We start from the raw sequence: 19271 nt of genomic DNA, 5'->3' as shown, positions 1-19271 counted from the left end.
AGCTGAAACCCTCGGCCAGTAACTGAAAGGTGGCCTCTGACTGCGCGGTTCACCCTAGAAATGGGTAGGAAATAGTTTTCCTATCCCATGAGAATTGTCAAGAGTTTGAGAATGTATCTGCCAAGGATTCTGGGACAAAAAGTTGAAAGCTTAGATTTGGTTTTGTGAAGGGCCAGGCCAAAAATAATTTTGGACTGGGTCAGTCAGAGTTTCCTTCCAATTTTGGCCTTTTTAAGTCAACATCTTAAAAGTACAAATTAACAAAAATTTGGGGGAAAAAAAAGTCATTTTATACCAAAATCCCACAGTTCTTTGGTATAAAAAGATTTGATTATTTTTCCAAATTAGAAAATCAGACTCTTTCTTGCTAACTATTTTGGTTTTAACTAATCAGTGTTTTCTGATTGCGGGGAAAATACCCATTTAATCAGAAAATTTGCAAATTCCCAGCTCTGTTGAAATCCAGATTCCTCTTAGGTGGGCTTAGATTGCCTTTGGCTTTGCTTTGGGCCATCTAAGCTGGTATCCACAGCACCACCTCTCTCAGAAACTCAGCTGAATCTAGCAAACCTCGTACATTTGGCATTCAAAGGACATATGCCACAGTGAGAGGCAACATGGCTTCTTGCCTCTGGTAAAGGCATTTAAAATGCTGACAGGAGCAAAACTTGCTTTCCGTGACATGATCACGCTACATATTTGTACTTCACGCAGCTGGTGGACTGTGTTCTAAGCTTGCCTGTTGTCCTGTCGTTTTTCAGTTCCTTCCCCAGCATCAGTAAGAAGCTGCTTCATTAATGAATCCAGTTGTGTGGTGCCGCTCATGAGCAGGGAATAGAGAGCGTCTGGTTCCTCACTGTAGCATGCGTAACAGTAGACATGTCCTAGCTGATCAGCTACCAGTAGGTGCACTAGAAATCTCTAGCTAGCAAGATTATCTGTCTCCTTTCAAGAGAGACAGTCAGTGTTCTCTCTAATTTTTAACAGCCAGGGGAGGAATAAATTTTGTTCTTTGTACCAAGGCATGTGTGGATGTGCCCCTCCAATAGACCACATGCTGCCGGCTGTGGGCATTCAGCTACTTGGCAGGGTGGTATCTGAATCTCTCCTGGGTAGCTGCCCATGTGCTCAGCTTATGGGGGACGCTGGGCCCAGTGCCTCTTGATTATTCTAACTGTTCTGAGATTGGGAGCAAAATGGCCTTTAGGTCTGGTTAAAGCAGTGGACTGGATTCAGGAGACCGGAGAGGTGTTTCCAGCTTTGTCACAGATTTGTCTGAGATTCTGGGAAAACTACATGAAACTCTGTGTCTCAACTCACCTCTCTGTAAAATGGGCCTGGTGTGTGAGGCTTGGACCACTCCTGCTTTTAAATCATCTGGATAGCTTCAAATGGAGGCTGCTGTTGGCAAGCAAAGTTATTGTATGGTGAGTTTTTACCCTAGGGAGGGAGATGTGGCTGCTGATGTAGGGAGTCCACTGGACTCTGTCCACTGAGGACTTGACTTTTGGTTTTACAAGGAAGACACCCAGAGGCTACAGTGATGGGCAGCAGGATAAAACCCTGACATCTGGTGAATTCAGCACATGCCCTGTTTGTTCAGGACAAAAGGGACAGTGATCCTATTACATAGGCAAGTAAGTTCTCCAAGGAGAGACGTGGATTGTTTTGTTCAGGCAGTGTGTTGCTATTCACAACCACGATAAAACCAGCATTGCTGCAGCTCCCCACCTTCTTCCTGTCTTCTGGGTGTGGCTTCTCCAGATGGTAGTGTGTGGCCTGAATGGCGGTGAGAGGTGCTGCTGCTTTTTTATTGCCACACGCAGCCTATTTGTTCAGGCTAGAAAAGACACACCCAGGAGTCTTATCTCCTGCATCTGCCAGCTGTCTTGTTCTTTTTCTGGTGCTTTCCCGTCCCCGAAAAGTCAATTCCAGATTTCACGCCTCCATCAAAAACTCACCAGCTGGCTGTCGTCTTCTGCCAGATCTTGCATGGCCTTCACTGAGTTGTCCGCAGGCTCTCCGGACCCTGTCTAAGCTGGTTATGGGCAGCAGAGTCCTCCTGGCGCAGCCTGGCATTCTGCTCGGAAATCTGCAAAGCAGCACCACAGTGTGGTGATAGAGCTGCCCCAGGAGGTTATTGGAGCCAGACTGACCCCAAAGCTTTGGCCTGGCCAGTGCTCTGTAGGGCCACTGCTGGCAAGGCACCATCCCTGCTCTTAGCATGTGGACACCTGCACCTGATGAATGCACAGAGGTGTTGTCATAGAGCTCCAAAACTGACTAGTGATCTGAGGTGTCTTCCCAGGTGCTCAGCTCTTACGGAAAATCTGGTCCCTTTTAAAGTGTCTCCAGTGGGGCACCCAGAAAAGAGACCCTCCAAATCACTGAATTCTCTTATGAACTTTAGCCTCAGTCTTTGGCTTACCCTTGCCTGGCTGGGAGAAGGGAAGTGACGTTGGCTGTGTCTTCACTGCAGTGGGAGAGACGAGTCCCACCCATATAGTGACCCAAGCTCACTCTAGGCTCGCTGGCTGGAGCACCAGTTGCATCATCCGAGGCCACTGCCTGGGGAGGAAGTACCTTGGGTCTCAGGTGGGCTTGTACAGCCTGAATCACTGTGGCTTTACTGCTTAGGACCTCGGTAGCTCAGATGCAAACACCTCCCTCTGCTCCATAGCCAGACTCTGCTCCAGGCCACTCAGTATGTCCGCCTTGCACTTTTCAGGACTGTCCCCTGTAACACGATTTGTACGAGCTGTGTATTGACGGGGGGATGCTGTGAGGAGGAACGAAATGCTGCTAGTTCACCATTCTGGACACATTCCGAGGTCCTTTCTCCACTTAAGTTTCAACAGACTTTGTTGAAGGTGGCAAGCCTTAGTGACGTGTGTGGTCACCGTCGGCACATTAGGAAACTGACAGCAGCCGCTGTACTTTGTGGTTTGAAAATTATGGTAATAACTTTCTTTCAGGTCCCAACATCAGCTTCCTATTTCAAAATCCAGGGGCACAGGGCAGGGAATTCCGCTGTTCTGGGAGAGGGCTTTGCAGGTGGGTCACGCGTTCTCGTTGGGCAAGAGGCATTTCCTGGTTGTGCGTTGCTGAGCTCTAGGCTAACATTAGCCTTTCTCCTGAGGAGCCAGCTGTGCTCTCGAACAAGCTGACACGCAGGGTTTTTGTGCCCTGTGGCAATGCGCTGGGTGGTCCGTGAGTCACGGCCGCTTTAGTCACCACTTTCCTCTGACGCTTGCCACAAGTCATGGGTGAAACACCGAGCGGATCTGGAGATGAGCACATACTCTCTTCGCCTCAGACACTTGCTGACAGAATCTCTTCTCCCTCCGCTGCCATAGCCCGGTCAGCCAGTGAGGTGAGCTATGCTTGTTGATAGAAAACCCACCCAGTCTGTGGTGGAACTGGGGGCCCACACGCTGAAGGAGCTCTTCATTTCCCAGTGAAGCAAGGTGCTCCCGTCTGTCAGGCCGGTGTCTCAGTGCCCCTTTTGCTGAGAGGAGCCCAGATGAATTCTCTGATGTGTGGATGAGGTAGGCATAGCGGCTTGATTCTCTGCCTTGCCAGGTTCCTTTGGCCCAAGGCTGTAGATGTCTGTGTGGGGAGGTCCTCACTAGCATACAGCTGAGGGTGCGACTCCATGGATCTCAATGCTGGCTCTTCCAGGCCCGAACCACCCTCCCTCCCACTGGTAGGAGGGCAGTAGTGGGTGGGCAGGGAGGTGTTGGGTGGAGCATGGCTCTGTTACACCAGGTTCTCCACCGAGTTTGAGCTGTCCCAGCTGCGAGTTCTGCTTGGATGCCTTAGAGAATCAAGCTGAGAGAGAGACTGTAATGTGCATAGAGAATAAGTAGCAGGTTGCTCCAGCCAGCCAGTGGCAAATGCACCGGCTAACCCTTCCTCACAGGAGAGATGGGTTTAGGGTTTTTTAAAACTGGGGCAAGGAAGCTTTCAGAGACCCCACTGAAGCCTCTGGCTGGAGAGAGAAAGCTGCATACCCTCAGCAGCCACCTGGATTTTCAGCTCTGGGTGCACAGTTGATGGTCATAATTTAGGAGTCTCTTGATTATTGGTAGTAGGGAGAGGTACGTGGCCACCGCCACAAGGCTAGTTTTCTTACCACTGATGTATGCATCTTGAGCACAGGTTCCATGAAAGTGTATCCTGCATAACTCCAATGTCAACTTGGATCTAGCCTCAGCTTGGCCATTCAGCAGCAGAGAGAGGCTGGAGAAGGAGCGGGCCGAGCTCCTTTTTGCAATCCTGCAGTGTTTGTCTAAGGCTAGGCCTATGATCTGTGAGCAGAGCCACAGTTGGACGAATCCATAGCCACCATCATGGTAACTGGCTAAATTACACTCCTGTGCTGTTGTGGACCATCTGCTCCTGGTGTCGTCTAAGCCATCAAAGTTCCTTCACTGTCAGTTACATTAAGGCCAGTAGTCACTAGACTTGGTCATTGTCACCGACACGCATGTGCCCATCTCGTGCTCTCTGACGGAGGGGAGTTGTGAGGCTACACCTCTGATAACATACTGGCAGTGCTGGAAGCGCCGACCTTCCCTTGACACAACAAAGACATGCTGGAGCTCCTCTGGATTGAGTTGCCCATGTCCAGTTTTGCTGATAGGCGGGGAGGCGGGTGAAGGCGGGTGACTGGCAGAGCAGATTATAAGGTAGTAAGGACAGTGGCAGCTAAAGCTGGGAAGAGACTCTTAACTGGGTGAAATTTCAGAGCAAATGTCTGTGCTTGTCAAGACTTTGGGAAGTTGTCTTCTGTTCTGTGCTCAGCAGAGTGCTGCTGGGTACAGCTGGGGATGCTAACTCTCCTCTCTCTGTTCAGGAGATGAACCAAAATGCAGCACACAACATGCACAGAGGACAGGATCCATCATGCTCTGGAAAGATGTCTACATGGGCTGAGCAGAAGTGCAACTGCCTCCAGCACATGGACCGGTAAGTGACCTAATGTGAAGACCCAAGGGGAATAAACACCCTGGGATCCTCCCCACCCTTTCTGTTGATCTTTGCCCCTCTTGTGCTTTGCCTGGTGCCATTCTGCCCAAGCAGTGGGAAGGTAACGTGGCTAGGAAATACCACCCTTTCCTCTAGGGATCTGTCGGCTCAGAGACACCTTCCCCTCAGTACAGGAGTTAGAGATGGGTCCGCTCTGCTTAGCCCCTGGAGCCTTCCCGGATCCTTCACCTAGCTGGGAAGATGTACCAAGATGTTGAGAGATGGATGTTACGCTTAAGGCAGTGAGTAAAAGTACTTTGGCCTATGTGAATTGGTCATAGCGTGGGCTGAAAGGAGTAAGAGCCTCCAGTCTTCACAAGCGATGCCGCCTGGTCCTTCCTTTGGTGCAAACCCCGCTCATGCCTGTATTTCTGGCAGGGGGTGGAGGGCCTCCCTGGGGTTTGGGGGTAAGTGATGCAAGGAAATATGGTGGATACCATCTCCCAATGGGACCAGTGCTCCCCTCGCTTTGCTCCCATTAAAGTCAATGGTGACATTCCCATGCACAGCAGTGGTGCAGAGTTTCTCAGCCCCACAGCACTCCTGGCAGTCTCAGCTAGCGTTCAGTGCTGGGGGGTGGGTTAACTGCAGGAGTGGGCGTTCTGTTAACCAGAGATTAAACGGCTCCATGGAACTGCAGTTACATCGTCTCATTAAAACACCCCCCTGCCCCCCACTTGTCTGTTATTTAGTCACATCAGTCAGCATCAGTAAGGCATGGCAACTGCTTACAGAGTGAGGTATTGCTCTGTGTGAGTAAGCCTGTCAGAAACTGACCCTTGATTCCAGCCACGACTGTGCCTTACTCGTCGTCACTGCGCTGCAGTTCTGGGAGTTTCTTTGTTGCCCTTTTCTCAGGGTTTTATAACTTGGATAACAGGAACTCCAGACTGAGATCATTGAGCCAGGTTTCAGCTCGGGATTATTACATCTTCTTGCCTGTCCTGCTTTCTTGGCCCTGGGTCAGCGGTCCCTAAATCAGGGAATTGAAAAAGAGTGGGCGTGTCCCGGCTTTGGGTGTGCTCTGCTGGTGTATGTAACTGTCATGGTTTGTTTTCAGTGCATGGCACCTTTGCGTTTCCAGATGTTTGCTTGTCTGCAGCTGCCGTTTTCATAAGGTGGAGCTGATGCAGCATGCTGTCAAGGAGCTGAATGCTGTGTGTTATAGACGGACTGTAACATTAATCTAGTCTGATCTCCTGTGAAAGCCAGGCTAAAAACGTTCACACTAAAACTTGAGCATCAAGCCCGTATCTTCTGTTAGAGCTACAGCACATCTTTTAGAAAGGTATTTCCAATTTTTCAACATGCCCTTTAAAGTGTGGACCCAAGAACTGGGCATAGCGTGACGTTCCAGTCTCACTAATGCTATATTCTGAGGTAACATCACCTCTCAGTCATAGAATCATAGAGGGTTAGGGTTGGAAGGAACCTCAGGAGGTCACCTAATCCAACTCCTCCTCAAAGCAGGAACAACTCCCAACTAAATCATCACAGCCAGGATTTTGTCAAGCCAGGGCTTAAAAATCTTGAAAGGTGGAGATTCCACCACCTCCCTAGATCACCCATTCCAGTGCTTCACCACCCTCCTGGTGAAGTAGTTTCTCCTAATATCCAAACTAGACCTCCCTCACTGTAATTTGAGACCATTGGTCCTTGCTGTGTCATCTGCCACCACTGAGAACAGCCTCTCTCCATCTCCTTTGGAACCCCGCTTCAGGAAGTAGAAGGGTGCTATCAGATCCCCACCACCATGCTTCTCTTCTGCAGACTAAATAAGCCAAGTCCCTCTGCCTCACCTCAGAAATCATGCATCCAAGCTCCTAATCATTTTCTTTGCCCACCTCTAGACTCTCTCCAATTTATCCACTTTTTTTTCATAGTGGGGGCACAAAACTGGATGCAATACTCCTGACGCGGCCTCACCAGTGCCAAACAGAAGGGAATTATCATTTCCCTCAATCTGGTGGCATTGCTCCCACTAATGCAGCCTGATATGCTGTTAGCATAATTGGCAACAAGGGCACACTGCTTGTCCACCGTAGGCTCCAGATCCTTTTTTGCAGAACTGCTGCTTAGCCTGTCACTCTCCCCCTTGTAGGAGTGCCTGCGATTCTTGTGTCCCAAGTATGGGTCTCTGCGCTTGTCCTTGCTGAATCTCATCCAATGCCTTTTGGCCCAATCCTCCAAATTGTCTAGGAAACTCTGCGCCCTATTTCTACCCTCCAGCGTATCTACCTCTCCACCAGCTTAGTATCACCTGGAAAATTGCTGAGGGTACGATCCATCTCCCATCCAGGTTATTAGTGAAGATGTTGAACAAAACCAGCCCCAATACCAGGGTTTCCTCTAATTTTTCCCATCCATGGGCAGAATAAATTTTTTTGTGCACCAAGGCATGCGTGGATGTGCATCACTACCAGATACCCACTGTCAGCAGTGGGCACTCTGCTAATCAGCTGGGCAGCATCTGAATCTCTCCTGGGTGGCCGCCGAAGTGCTCAGATTACAGAGAGCAATGCCCACGACCCACCTCTGAGTTACCCCACTTGATACTGGCTGCCAACTAGCCAGCAAGCTATTGATTACAACTTGTTGAGCCCATCAATCTAGGCACTTTTCTATCCTCTGTATAGTCTGTTCATCCAGGCCACACTTCCCTATGTCTATTCATTATTCCCTTGCTTAGGTATCCATCGATGACTTTCACCCTCTTACCTGTGAGCGCAAGTTCAGATGGTTATTTGCCCTGGCCCCCAGGTCATTGTGTCACTGCATTCCAGGCATATAGCCACTTAGGGTGAATGTTCACTTAACTGATGGTCAACCACTCTGCAGTCGATCTTCTGGAGTTCAGTATTGCCACGTGTGTTAAGACATGGCAAAATCGATCTCTCTGGGCTTGGCCGTCAAACCTGCACTCCATGATATTGTGTGGAGTAAGGAACGTCAGCCAGAACCTCCACAGCCCTGATCTATGCACTGCGTAAGAAAGTCAATTCTGATGCACTATTCTAGCTACGCCATGATCATAGCTAGAATCGACATATCAGAAGTCGACTTTCTGCACCAGTGTAGATCTAGCCTCAGCTCGTAAACATGGCCTACGGCCTTTGTTCCCCGATGAGTGGCCTTGAATTTGGCTGTGTTTATTACACACATTGTTCAGGTGACCCTGCCTTCCCAAGAGACCCAGGTTTCTCCGTATAACTGACTGGTCCCTGTCAAAACTTACCATTCTACCAATTCTTGCACCCTCAGCGAATTTTACTAGCAGTGATTTTATATTTTCCTCCAGTTCTTAAATGAAGATGTTGAACTTAATTGGGCCAAGAACAGGACCCTACTAGAATCATCCCTGCTCTGATAGCTCTTCATTTAAAATTATTTTTGAGATCTATTAGTTAACCAGTTTTTAATCCATTTAATTCATACTGCATTTTTATTAGGAGAGTCATATGGACCTAAATTAAACACCATCCATTATGTCACCACAATTCCCTTTACAAGCCCAGCACTTCATACCATAACCACGATAGCCAATATGACAAGTCCTATTTCCATTAAACTGTGTGGATTGGCATTGATTTTATCACCAGTACTTAATTCTGTACCAGTTTTCATCCTGTGTCAGTTGTTTCTAAGATTTTGCCAAGCATTAATATCTGACTAGCAGACCTAAAGTTTCCTGGAGCCTCCTTTTTACCTTTTAAAAAAGTTTAATACAACATCAGCTTTTTCCCCATCCTCTGGAATCTCCCTAGTGTTCCAAGGTTTGTTAAAAATCACTATTAATTATTTCAAGAGCTCATTGGCCAGTTGTTTTGCTACTCTTGAGTGAAACTTCTCTGGTCCTGCTGATTTTTTTAAAAAAGGATAAATAACTTGAACATCTTCAATTCTTTCACATCCTCCCTAGTTACTTATAGAATAGAAAGTGTTTCATTGTCATGGTGGTCTATGAATTCACCACTCTGCTTCTTTCCAAATACAGAACAGAAATATTTATTGAATCACTTCTGCTTTTTTTTGCATCATGAGTAACAATTTTGCCATGTTATCTAGTATCAGCTGCTCTGTTGCGAGGGCTTTGTTGATTAAATTCCTTCTTAGCTGTAACCCTATTGATCATAGTATTGCACTGATTCCTTTAGCATCCTTTAGTAATTGGTTCTTTCTTCCTATTGCTGCCTTTTTAATGAGAAATAAGAAACTGTACGTAAAGCAGCTGCTCTTTGCACTGAAAACACACGTCTACGTGGTCCTGATGTTACGATCACAGATATTTTTCCCCCGGTCTGCATATTGAATCCTTTTTTCTGGTTTGCAGTAGTAAGATTGCAAACTTTTGCTTCATAGTGAGTGACTAATCACTCCGAAGGCCTCACCCTCCCCGACCGGCTGCAGATCTGACTAGAAAGTTGAGATTTGTAAAGTCAGCAAAGAAGCAGGCACATGAATTACAACTGTGTGCAGCACTTGGAAAGTGAGCTGTGCCTGTGTCCGGGCTGGGTCAGCAGGTGCTGTTCAAGAAAGAGCTCCCCTGAGGTGGCAGTTTATTTGCTGGCGTTCTGGAGCTATCCCATCAAAATAAATCAACCGCGTCTTGGACTGCTTTCCTTCAGTGCAGCTTACGAGCCTTCGGACGCTAAACGAAGTTAAACCGAAGTAGCTCCCATTTCCTGGTGTGTAGAAGGGGAGCGCCAGCTGTTTCTCTGGGATCAGAATAGAACTTACCTCTGGGAGCCCCTCCTGAGGTGGGGCTTCGAAAACACCTCGGGGAGCCATACGGGGAAAACTTGCCAAGAACTACTCCTGGGGGGGCCCCTCATAGAGGAGATGAACGTCACATCCCAACACCTAAGTGTCCTCTTAGGCGCCTCCTGTAGCAAATATTCAACTGTCTGGATCAGGGGGAAGTTAATGCACAGTCTCAGATTGGTGGTTAGCAGTCTAAGGCGTTGTTGACACGTAGGGGAAGATTGTCATCATGGAGATCGATTTCCCAGGGGTCAAGTTAGCAGGTCTCGTAAGGACGCGCTAAACGAAACACTGGTCAGCAACTCCAGCGCTCCACCGGCGAGAGAAGACTAAGGGAAGTCAACAACAGAGTTTCTCCTGCCAGCCCCTCCATCTAAGGTACATTGCGCTACTCACGTGGCTGGAGATGCATCCCGTAGTTCTACGTCACCTGGTAGTCAGGCCTGCCGACGGCGGCGGGGAGTGAGCAAAGGGGCCAGTTGCCCTGGCAAAGGCAGACTTTGGCAGTGGCTGGAGCTCCAGGCCCCTGTGAAGTGAGTCAAGGCAGGGACGCGGTCTGGGCAGGGCTGAGGGCTGACTGCCCTAGGCCCTGCCCCTTCTGGGGCTTGCAGCTGAGCCCCCGCTCCCAGCCCAGTTGCTGGTAGGGTACACCTGGCCTCCAGAGGAAGGATGGTTGTGGTGAAAGCCTTGGACTGGAAACCGGGAGATACAGATTCAGTTCTCAGCTCAGCCAGATGCCCTCTGATCTGGGCAAGTCACTTAACTTGGTATGAGAACAACAGAGCTGCTCAAGAGAGTGTCATTCTGTAGCGATGGAATACGTGGCTGGATTGTAAACGCTTCTGTGCATCACTTGTGCTGCAAATACAGTGCCTGTCCAGGACTGGAGAGTAGGGAGAGGTCTCATCTCTTCACGCACAGGTATAAATAATGGAAACTGCAACCCTCTGCCAGGCTAACCACTGCTTTGGTGTTTGCAAGTGTCTGTGATGTGTCTATTGGCTTATCGTGGGGCAGTCCCTGGATACAGGGTTACTGCCATTCTCTTGTTAAGATCCCATTAAAAGCCCACTGACACATTTGCCTTGTGGGGAGGAGATGGCATTTCAAGGGTCTGATGCTGATGGTGAATACGGTCTGCGAAAGGAAGTAAATCCAACGGACTTAGAACCCTAAGTGCCCTTGACTTCCTTGATTTTACTAAGAGTGGGACTTAGACATATTTTGAAAATTTTGGCCAATGTTCCTTCAGCTTTCAAGGCTTTAAAGGAATGCACACACGGGGCAACCTAGGACAGTGCATTGATTTGTTCACGATGTGTCATCAAATGCACAATGGAAACAAACTGGAAAAAAAAAATAGACGCATGTTTTTCACCTTGGCAACCTGTGTGTGTTCTAATGATCCTGAGAGTCACTTCTACCAGCTGGCGAGGAGTCGTGTGGTGAGTTGGGTTTATCATTTTTTTGAAGTTGACAATTGTCCCTTTTGCGAAGAAGCAAAGGGGAAGCGTTAACCACAGCTGCAGAATTCAGAAGGTAGCAGCCACTGGAGGAGGCGTACGGATGCCAAGTATTGCAGAGTAGTTCTGAGAAAAGCAGCCTTCAAGCCTCATCCTTCCTAGCCAACACCCCCTTCTCTGCCCCCTGCAATATTGGCCTGGCTGTTGCTTGATTCGAGGCAAAGGTGCCATAATCTTTGTTGATGCTGGAGGTCAAAGCAGAAATATTTCATGGGGGTAAAAGCTGCTCTTCTGCCCAGACCAGTGTAGCCTGATGCAGGAGCTAATTGTTATATAGATGTGTATTACCATAGTACTTAGGAGCCCCAGTTGTGGACTGGAACCTGGCTGTGCTAGGTGCTGTACAAATCAAATAAAGATGGTAGTCTCTGCCCTAGTCTCTGTATCCTGTTCTGTTCTAAAGTAAGATTTCTCTGGCCCTGGCTGTTCAGTCACATGGCTTTGGATTTCCTTGTTAATTTCTTTGCTGCAAAAACCAGCTTGGCTTCTGCTGATGTGGTTCTGGAGGCTGTGTGGTCAGAGCATGGGCCAGGGAGTCAGCAGATCTCTGATCTAACCCACTTCTGCCGCTGACGTGCTCTCCTTTGGCAAGTGGTGTATGACTTTGGTGTCTTCCAAAGATTCCGAGCTTGCGAACTACAGAGCCCAATACTTCTGAAGACAAGGCTGTAAACTGATCTGTGTCTGTCTTCTAAGCTGCAGAGCAAAAACAATACTGACTTACTTACCTCCCTGATGAACACTCCATTGTCTTGTGAGGTTCCCACTGTACAAACCCAACCAATGAGGCTGGAAAGGTAACGTTCTCTGTACCTCATGAGGTTGGTGGGAACAGACTCTGGGCATTCTTGAATGCTACTTCAGTTTTGTAAGGAAGGATTTAAGATTCAGTACAGCAGCAGACTTGACTGACTGACTTGACTTAAACCCTTGTACTCCAAGTGGAGCATAGGTCATCTACAAGTCTCCACTTCACTCTGCCTCGGGACAAAACTTCAACCTGATCCCAAGGGTACCCCAGTTGCTGTCCTTCAGTCTCAGTAGGTTGTTTCGACGTTGTCCGAGGTCTTCCTCTTTTGCGTTTTCCTGGCAGGTTCCATGTGAGAGTTTGACAACTGTGCTGGGTGATGGTTTTCTGACAGTGTGGCCTAGTCATCCCCACTTTCTTCTCTTGATTTGAACATCAAGTGGTTCTCGTCCTGCTCTGTTCCAAAGCTCCTCATCTGTGACCAAGTCCTGCCATTTGATGGGAAGGACATACCTCAGGCATCTGTTTATGAATGTCTGTAGCTTTACAGCATAAGAAGAGGCTGAAATTTTTAAATGACCTTGTCCCCCTGCAGTGCCTGTCTCCTGTAGCAGGTAATCTCTGCTGGAGACTGTCCTGACTGCGCCAGAATACTCTGGATTTGAAAATGAAACAAGCCAGACTTCTTTGTAATAGAAACCTGCTGCTGCTCTGCGCCTGTCGCACCATAGACTGTGCAAGGAGGGAGCAGAGTTACTAGGATATTCTTCTAAGGTACTCACCACCTTCTTGCCTATATGACTGTCTTAATTGTGTATGTCTGAGTGTCACCACTGCAGTGCACCAGTTCTGTGTGCCTGGTGGCATTACCCTCTCATGACCTGCCCATGGACAGGATCTATTCTAGGACATTCCCGCACTGTTCCAGCTTCCCTCTTTCAGGGTCTTTTATAGCTCTGGCGGCAGAGATGTGTGATTAATGGAGCAGACGGACTCATCCGAGGTCACGGTGTGAGCTTACACAGGGTCTGTTCCCTGCAGTCCTCCCCAGAGGTCAGCCCAGAAGCATCATGCTGTAGAAGAACATAAATTGGCTCCCTTTGCTTCCCATTGCACAGAGTCAGTTTTCACCCACCGTGGGGGAGAGAGTCAGCCTGCTTGAATGCCCCAGACGGGATATTAACCTGGTTCAGTATTTAACTTTCCAGTGCCCTCATCTGACAAAGGGCCTGACTCTGAGCTAGTTAGGCTCTGCCTCGTTAGTGGGCTTCAGTTGGTAAGGAAAGGAACCCCAGTGCTCACATCGTTAGAGCCTTGCAACTTCACCCATAGCTGCTTTATAGCCATGGTATCCACCTTTGCCGATGGAGATGCAGATGCCAGTTTTGTATCCTCACAGGACTCCACACATAGTTCCTGGGCTGAGAACTGTTCTTCACTGCGGGCTTGTTTACACCGCCACGTCACTGTGCTGTAACTTTCTTGCTCGGGGCTGTGAAAAAAACAGCCAGCGTAGACAGGCTCATGGCCCTGTTAGGGGCTCCTCTTGTGGAGGTCGTTTCCTAGGGGACTGGGAGTGTGCCATCACCATACTGTTGTGTTAAACTCAGCAGTGTAGACTGAGCCTATGAATGGCTGTTAGATTGCAGTCATGCATCTCCTGTGCCTCGTTTCAAGGCTGTCCGTCATTACAGGACCAAGATTCCATACACGCTGTACCACCTGGGTCTCCTTCACTCCTTACGCTGATGCAAAGTCACTTAAATACACTAAAGGGATGGGGCCCCAGCATCATCAGTCACCTGCATGTATAATTTTTGTGTCCATCACTTTGGTTCTTTGTCATGCATTTGTACCATGGCAGGCTGAGATTCATCGCTTTTTTTTGTGTTTGTTTTTGTTTTTTTTTTAAAGGCCAGGCGGGACAATTAGCCCTTTTATAACACAGGCCTCCAATTTCACCCAGTTACGTCTGTACTGAGCCCAATAACAATGAGTGAAGGTGTGATTATAGCATTTGTCATTGGATGCAAAAGGTTGTCATTGATAAAACCTGCTTTGCAGGGAAAATCACCTTTTCAGGTCTGGTCTCCCACGTAAGGTGATTTGCTCCTCTTGGAAAACTTGTTCAAGGTCTTTCTGGCCATTGCACTGAATAATGCAAGGCTGGAGAACCACTTCTCCAGACCTAAAGCAAAACCATTCTCACCATGCTTTTAAAGGGGCTTAATAAAAATGACTGATGTTCATGCCGTGGCATGGAACGAGCCCTCAGTGAGGAACCAAGTGCTTGTCCTTCATGTTGTGGAGGCTGGAAGCATGCCGTTTGAGAGGGAGGTGCTGTACATGTATCATAAGTTCACCAATGACTCGTGCTGTCTTAGATCTGAGGAAAGGAAGTAAGACACTCTGCGCCACGGCCTTCAGATGAGCAGTAATTGCCGTGTTGGGAAGTGGTGAAATGTATTCTTGGTCATTCTGTTTCGGAGTCAGCTTGCAGTGCCCACACCAGGAAGGGAATGTTGGGGATTCTCTCCTCCCTGGGCAGGAAAGGGAACTCTTAACTGCCGTGACATGGGGTGTCCGTGCATGTCTTCATGATGGGCATTTCAGACCCAGACCTGCCCCCGTTAAATTCTATGGGGATCACTCATTAAACTTGGCACAAGCAAACCACACACATGTAAATGCAGCTGAATTCAAACCTAGGAACAAAGACTGGAGGCCTTGCTTACAGGACAGGGGGATTCTATCCCCACGCAGGGACCTGAAAATCATTTGTGAGTTGTGGTGGATCATCAGCTGCATGTGAGCTCCCAGTGCGATGCTGGAATGCGTAGCCACAGGAATTCTGAGCAGCAATAGAGAGGCTTTTAACTTGCGATTTGGCACTAACATGACCATGGCTGGAATCCTGTGTCCTGTTTTGGTGCCCCCAATTCAAGGAGGATGTTGATGAGTCGGAGGGAGCTCAGAGCAGAGCCCTGAGACTGATCAGAGGTTAGCAAGCTTGCCTTGTCAAGTGAGAGGTGCAAGGAGCTCAGTCTGTTCACTAAACGAAGATTATGTGGAGGATGATGGTCTATGTCTACATGAGGAACAAATGCTTCAGAAGTGGATCCTTGCTCTAGACATAGGTCTAACATGAACCAAGGGCTGGACCTTGCAGCTAGGCAAATTGAGACTTGAAACAGTTGTAATTTTTAACCCTGGAACAATTTCCCAAGGGCTGCAGTGGCTTCTCCATCCCTGACCATTTTAAAATCAAGGCTGGGTTGTATTGTGGGGCTGTTCTCTGGCCTGTGCTGTACAGGTGGTCAGACTACGTTATCACAGTGCTCCCCTGTGGCCTTGGAATCTGACTCTAGCAGCCCCTGCCTTTAGGTGTGGTCCCCCAGGGTCAGTCCCCCAAGAAAGCCACTTGGGGCCTGTTACACTGGGAGAGGAGCAAGCTGACTGAGAAGAGTGAGTTGTAAGGGGGAACTGAGGGGCAATAATTCAGTCTCCACTTTGGCCAGCAAGTTCATGAATTCTCTGTCGAGGGTGCGGTTGTGTCATGTGCTGGGTGCTTGTGGCCTTATTTAAAAGGCTTGTTCACGGGAGATGCAGAAGGGCGCTGCTCAGGGCATGACTGGGATGTGTTGGCCACATTACAGGGTGGCAGCTTCAGTTTCAGGACTCTGAATCGCTTTACCTTGTATTGCCTAAAAATCCTCCCACCCCTCCAGCAGTGCTGAGCTGTGCACCGCTCTCCCAGCTCAGCAGACTCCATTGCACCCCAGCATCATGACAGGTACAGAAGGAAGGAGAGGGCCTCTGTGACTAAAGGTCCTGTTTGCTGTACGGTAGCCTGTGATCTTCTGAGCTATCCATGCAGAGACCACATTTGTGTCTCAATGGAGCTGCAGGCTGGGGTGAAAGAGATCCAGGACACTCTGGCACTCAGGTCAAGCCCCCGGACAGTCGTAATGCAAAGCTGGTGGGACATAGCAGGGCGAGAATTCCCACTGAAGTCTGGAGCTCTGAGTCTATGTTGATCACTGCTGGCATGGTACTGCTTTCTGGCCTATGGCGGCTGCAGATTTCAGAGCTGGGATGCTTTTGCTCTGATGTATTTTTATCAGGGACCCTGCTCTGCCCTGGTAACTGAAAGCCATGGCTGTCCTGGGGATTATGATGGCCTAATCACCCCAGCTCTGCAGTTGCAATCTTGATGCCTCCTGCAGGACTTCATCTCTGCAGCAGCTGTCCCTCTGCCCAAGCCATCCCACATTCCTGCTGTGATGAGGAAACTTTGCTTAGGCAAACCCCCAGTTTTAAGCTGTACCAAAGAGAGGTTCCACTCTATCTCATGGGGTGGGATTTAAATATCGCTTTGCTGCATCCTCATGGGATTGCCCCTAGGTCCTGGGGGACTTCAGGATCGCAAGGGTGGCCCACGTAATATCAAGCCAGCTTTGCATCTGTGCCACTTGCCTTAGATCCACCCCTTATACCTCCCTCCTCGCTCTCCTGTTGTCCAAGAGGTTGTCAGCCTCTCCCTCTGGAAGGATTCCAGCCTTGTTACCCGCGCCACCCCCTCTTTAGCCAAGAATTGAGCTGCCAGACCTCATGATTTCCTTCTCTTTTGCTGGTGAGGAGAGGAAGGAAAGAGCAGCACCTTGCTGGGGCTGGTTGCATGTGTGGCTGTGCTTGTACAGGAAATGGAGTTTTCTTCATCTGGGAACTTACCAAGGTGCATTTCAGTCCCTGCTGCTTTTGCAAGCCCTCCTTTGTCCCCTTGGGTGTTTCCCTGCTCTCGAAGGCGTCTGCTCCAAACAACCTGATCTGCCTTGCAGACGGCCACTTGACAAACCTGCCTGATCCCCTCTTCCCAGCTCAGTTCAGCTGAAGTCAGGGGTCGTTAGCATCCAGATCTGTCCAGATGATGCCCTGACCTTTCCCCTGATCCCAGCATCCTTCTTGCCTTGCTGAAATCAGCCCAGTGCCCAGCAGCTCTGGCTGCTTCTGCTGGGACAGCCGAGACAATCCCTTGCATCCTGAAACTTTCCCAGGAAGGTGCTGCAATGCTGACAGAGGAAAACCCCACTTGTGTGAAAGATTTGATGACAGCAACTTACCAGAGCCCAGCCAAGAGACGAGTGCAGCTCAGGAAGCACAGAGGTCAAATCACATTGGCCTCCGGGAGGAAAGCCTGTCAGAGGTAGCCCTGAATGAAAAAGTGAAGTGCTGTTGAATTAACTCTCGCGCTGCTGGCTGGGCCTTCAGATCAGGTCCTAACACTAACGTAGTGAGCAAGTCAGGCCGAAGTCCGGCAGTGCCAAAGGTGAAGTTACAAGTGCAACTGTATTGATCTCCCCCGTGGGTGGGTTTAGCTATGCAATCCCAGGCCATTGCTTCAGCAGGCCCCCGGCCTGATTCCGTGGTCGTCGAATGAGGCAGCGGTTTGGTCTTTATTTGTCGATCGCCTCTGAGATCAGAAGAGGGAAGCTGCACGTGCTGTCTGTCACTGTGTCAGCATCAAATCAGACAGGAATGGAGGGGAGCAAGTCAGAAAGGTGGGGGGTTGCAAAATGCCTTTTCTTGAGCCAACTTTCCCCACAGAGAGCTTGGGCCTTTGTCCACAGCATGGGGCCCTTCTGGCCCAAAAGACAAAGCAGCCTCCTTAGAATCAGCAAGCTGGGGTGTTTTATCACCATTGTCATGTGGAATCTGTACCTAAAAGGGGGACACACTTGTCTGGTTCCTGCAGTTACTGGATTTCACTGACATGAGCATAACCTGGGCACTGTATATTATGATGTGACTGTGCAGCTACATTAGTTAATACATAATTGCCTTCCATATGGGATATTCAGAACAACTCTTCCAGAATCAGCTTTAGTGTTGTTGTTATTTATTGCATGTTTTTAGCCACTGTAGGCTGTGAAGAAAACCTTCAGCCACAAAGTGAATCTCTTCAGCCAGGAGTGTCGTAGGGATGCAGAGCTATCTTTCCACCGAGCATTGCCTCACTGACTGCCTGGGAGGAGTTGGGGGCTGCGGTGACCACCTGATAGGTTGTTGACACGGGAAGAGCTTAGGAACCGGGAAACGCCTTGTCTCATTGTCAGCTTTAAGGCTCTAAACACATGATGAAGGATGCAAGAGTCAGGAGATACACGTTAGTGGTGATTCAGTTTCCATTGGTCAGGATAGAGGCTTCTTTATCCACCCTCTAACCAACCTTTGTCCTCTCCCTCAACATCTCATAACTGTTTTATCTTCTCCCTCAGAAATCATTTAATACCAGAGTAGAAATAACTTGTGTCCAGGCTTCCATAAAGATGCTTATCTGAGACCAGAGACATCTTTCCTGGTGTCTTAGCTAAGGCTAGTGGCAGTATCAATGTACTGGAGGCGTTCTTTGTCTGAGGCCTCAGTTCTCAGCTCTCTCCGCAGGCTTTTTCTGTCTCAAATCTCCCTGCTTTCCCACTTGCTAGCTGCATGGCTGGGAATTTGGATGGTAACAACCGTCTGAGACTTGGAATTGAGGGACATTAAATACCCGGAAGACAGCAATCACAGTTATTTGCCTCATGAGCTTCATACCATCACTGTCAGACCAAGTTCAAGTCAGGGGCCATGTATGGGGCCCTGGCTTGGAGCATCGAAAAGAGGTTAAAACCCCTGGAGGAGGATGGTGGGTGACACCTTCCGAGCTCTGGCACTCCCTGCTGCTCAGGTAATGCTCATCTGTGCAGGAAATGGGGATTTCTAGGGGCTAGTGTCAGACTGTGGAACAAACTCCACCAGGAACTAAGGACCGTGCCAAACCGCCAAGTGCCACATGCACTTCCCCAACCTGCCTTTTCTGAGGTCATCACGGAGCAGCAGGGACCATGAAAATGAATCCCAAACCCTGCCAGAACAATTCCCTCCCCTGGCTGCCCAGTTCTCCCCTGGCAAGAGAAGGTGAGGGAAAGTGACCCACACATGAGAGACATTAGTCCTAATACTTCAGGCACGAGCAGAAGGTGCTTAGATACCATCTCTGTGAGGACCTAGTAAGAACCTTGTAGAAAAGACTAGAAACAACGTGCTGGGTTTCTAGTTCTTGCTGACACAACATGCTAGCCCCATACTTCATGTGTTGCTTGGCTCCTTCTGTGCATCTCCCCTGCTGCTGCTCTGGAGTCTCTGGTGCATTTGAAATGTGGCCCTTTTCT

At 49.0% G+C, this 19271-nt stretch overlaps 1 protein-coding gene across 2 annotated transcripts in view; it reads left to right on the top strand.

The window, feature by feature from the left end:
- Window positions 1–19271, top strand: part of PIK3R5 (phosphoinositide-3-kinase regulatory subunit 5) — a 97212-nt gene that overhangs the window by 36193 nt on the left and 41748 nt on the right. For both annotated transcript variants that reach the window (XM_075014426.1, XM_075014425.1), the window contains exon 2: window positions 4859–4971. In XM_075014426.1, coding sequence (XP_074870527.1) covers window positions 4872–4971 — 100 coding nt within the window. In that variant the 5' untranslated portion in view covers window positions 4859–4871. The remainder of the gene's footprint in view (window positions 1–4858; window positions 4972–19271) is intronic.

The sequence above is a fragment of the Carettochelys insculpta genome, chromosome 20 (genome assembly GCF_033958435.1).
Source record: "Carettochelys insculpta isolate YL-2023 chromosome 20, ASM3395843v1, whole genome shotgun sequence".
Taxonomy (NCBI): Eukaryota; Metazoa; Chordata; order Testudines; family Carettochelyidae; genus Carettochelys; species Carettochelys insculpta.
Note: the sequence above shows the minus strand (reverse complement) of the source record. Positions and strands in the feature narration are given on the sequence as shown.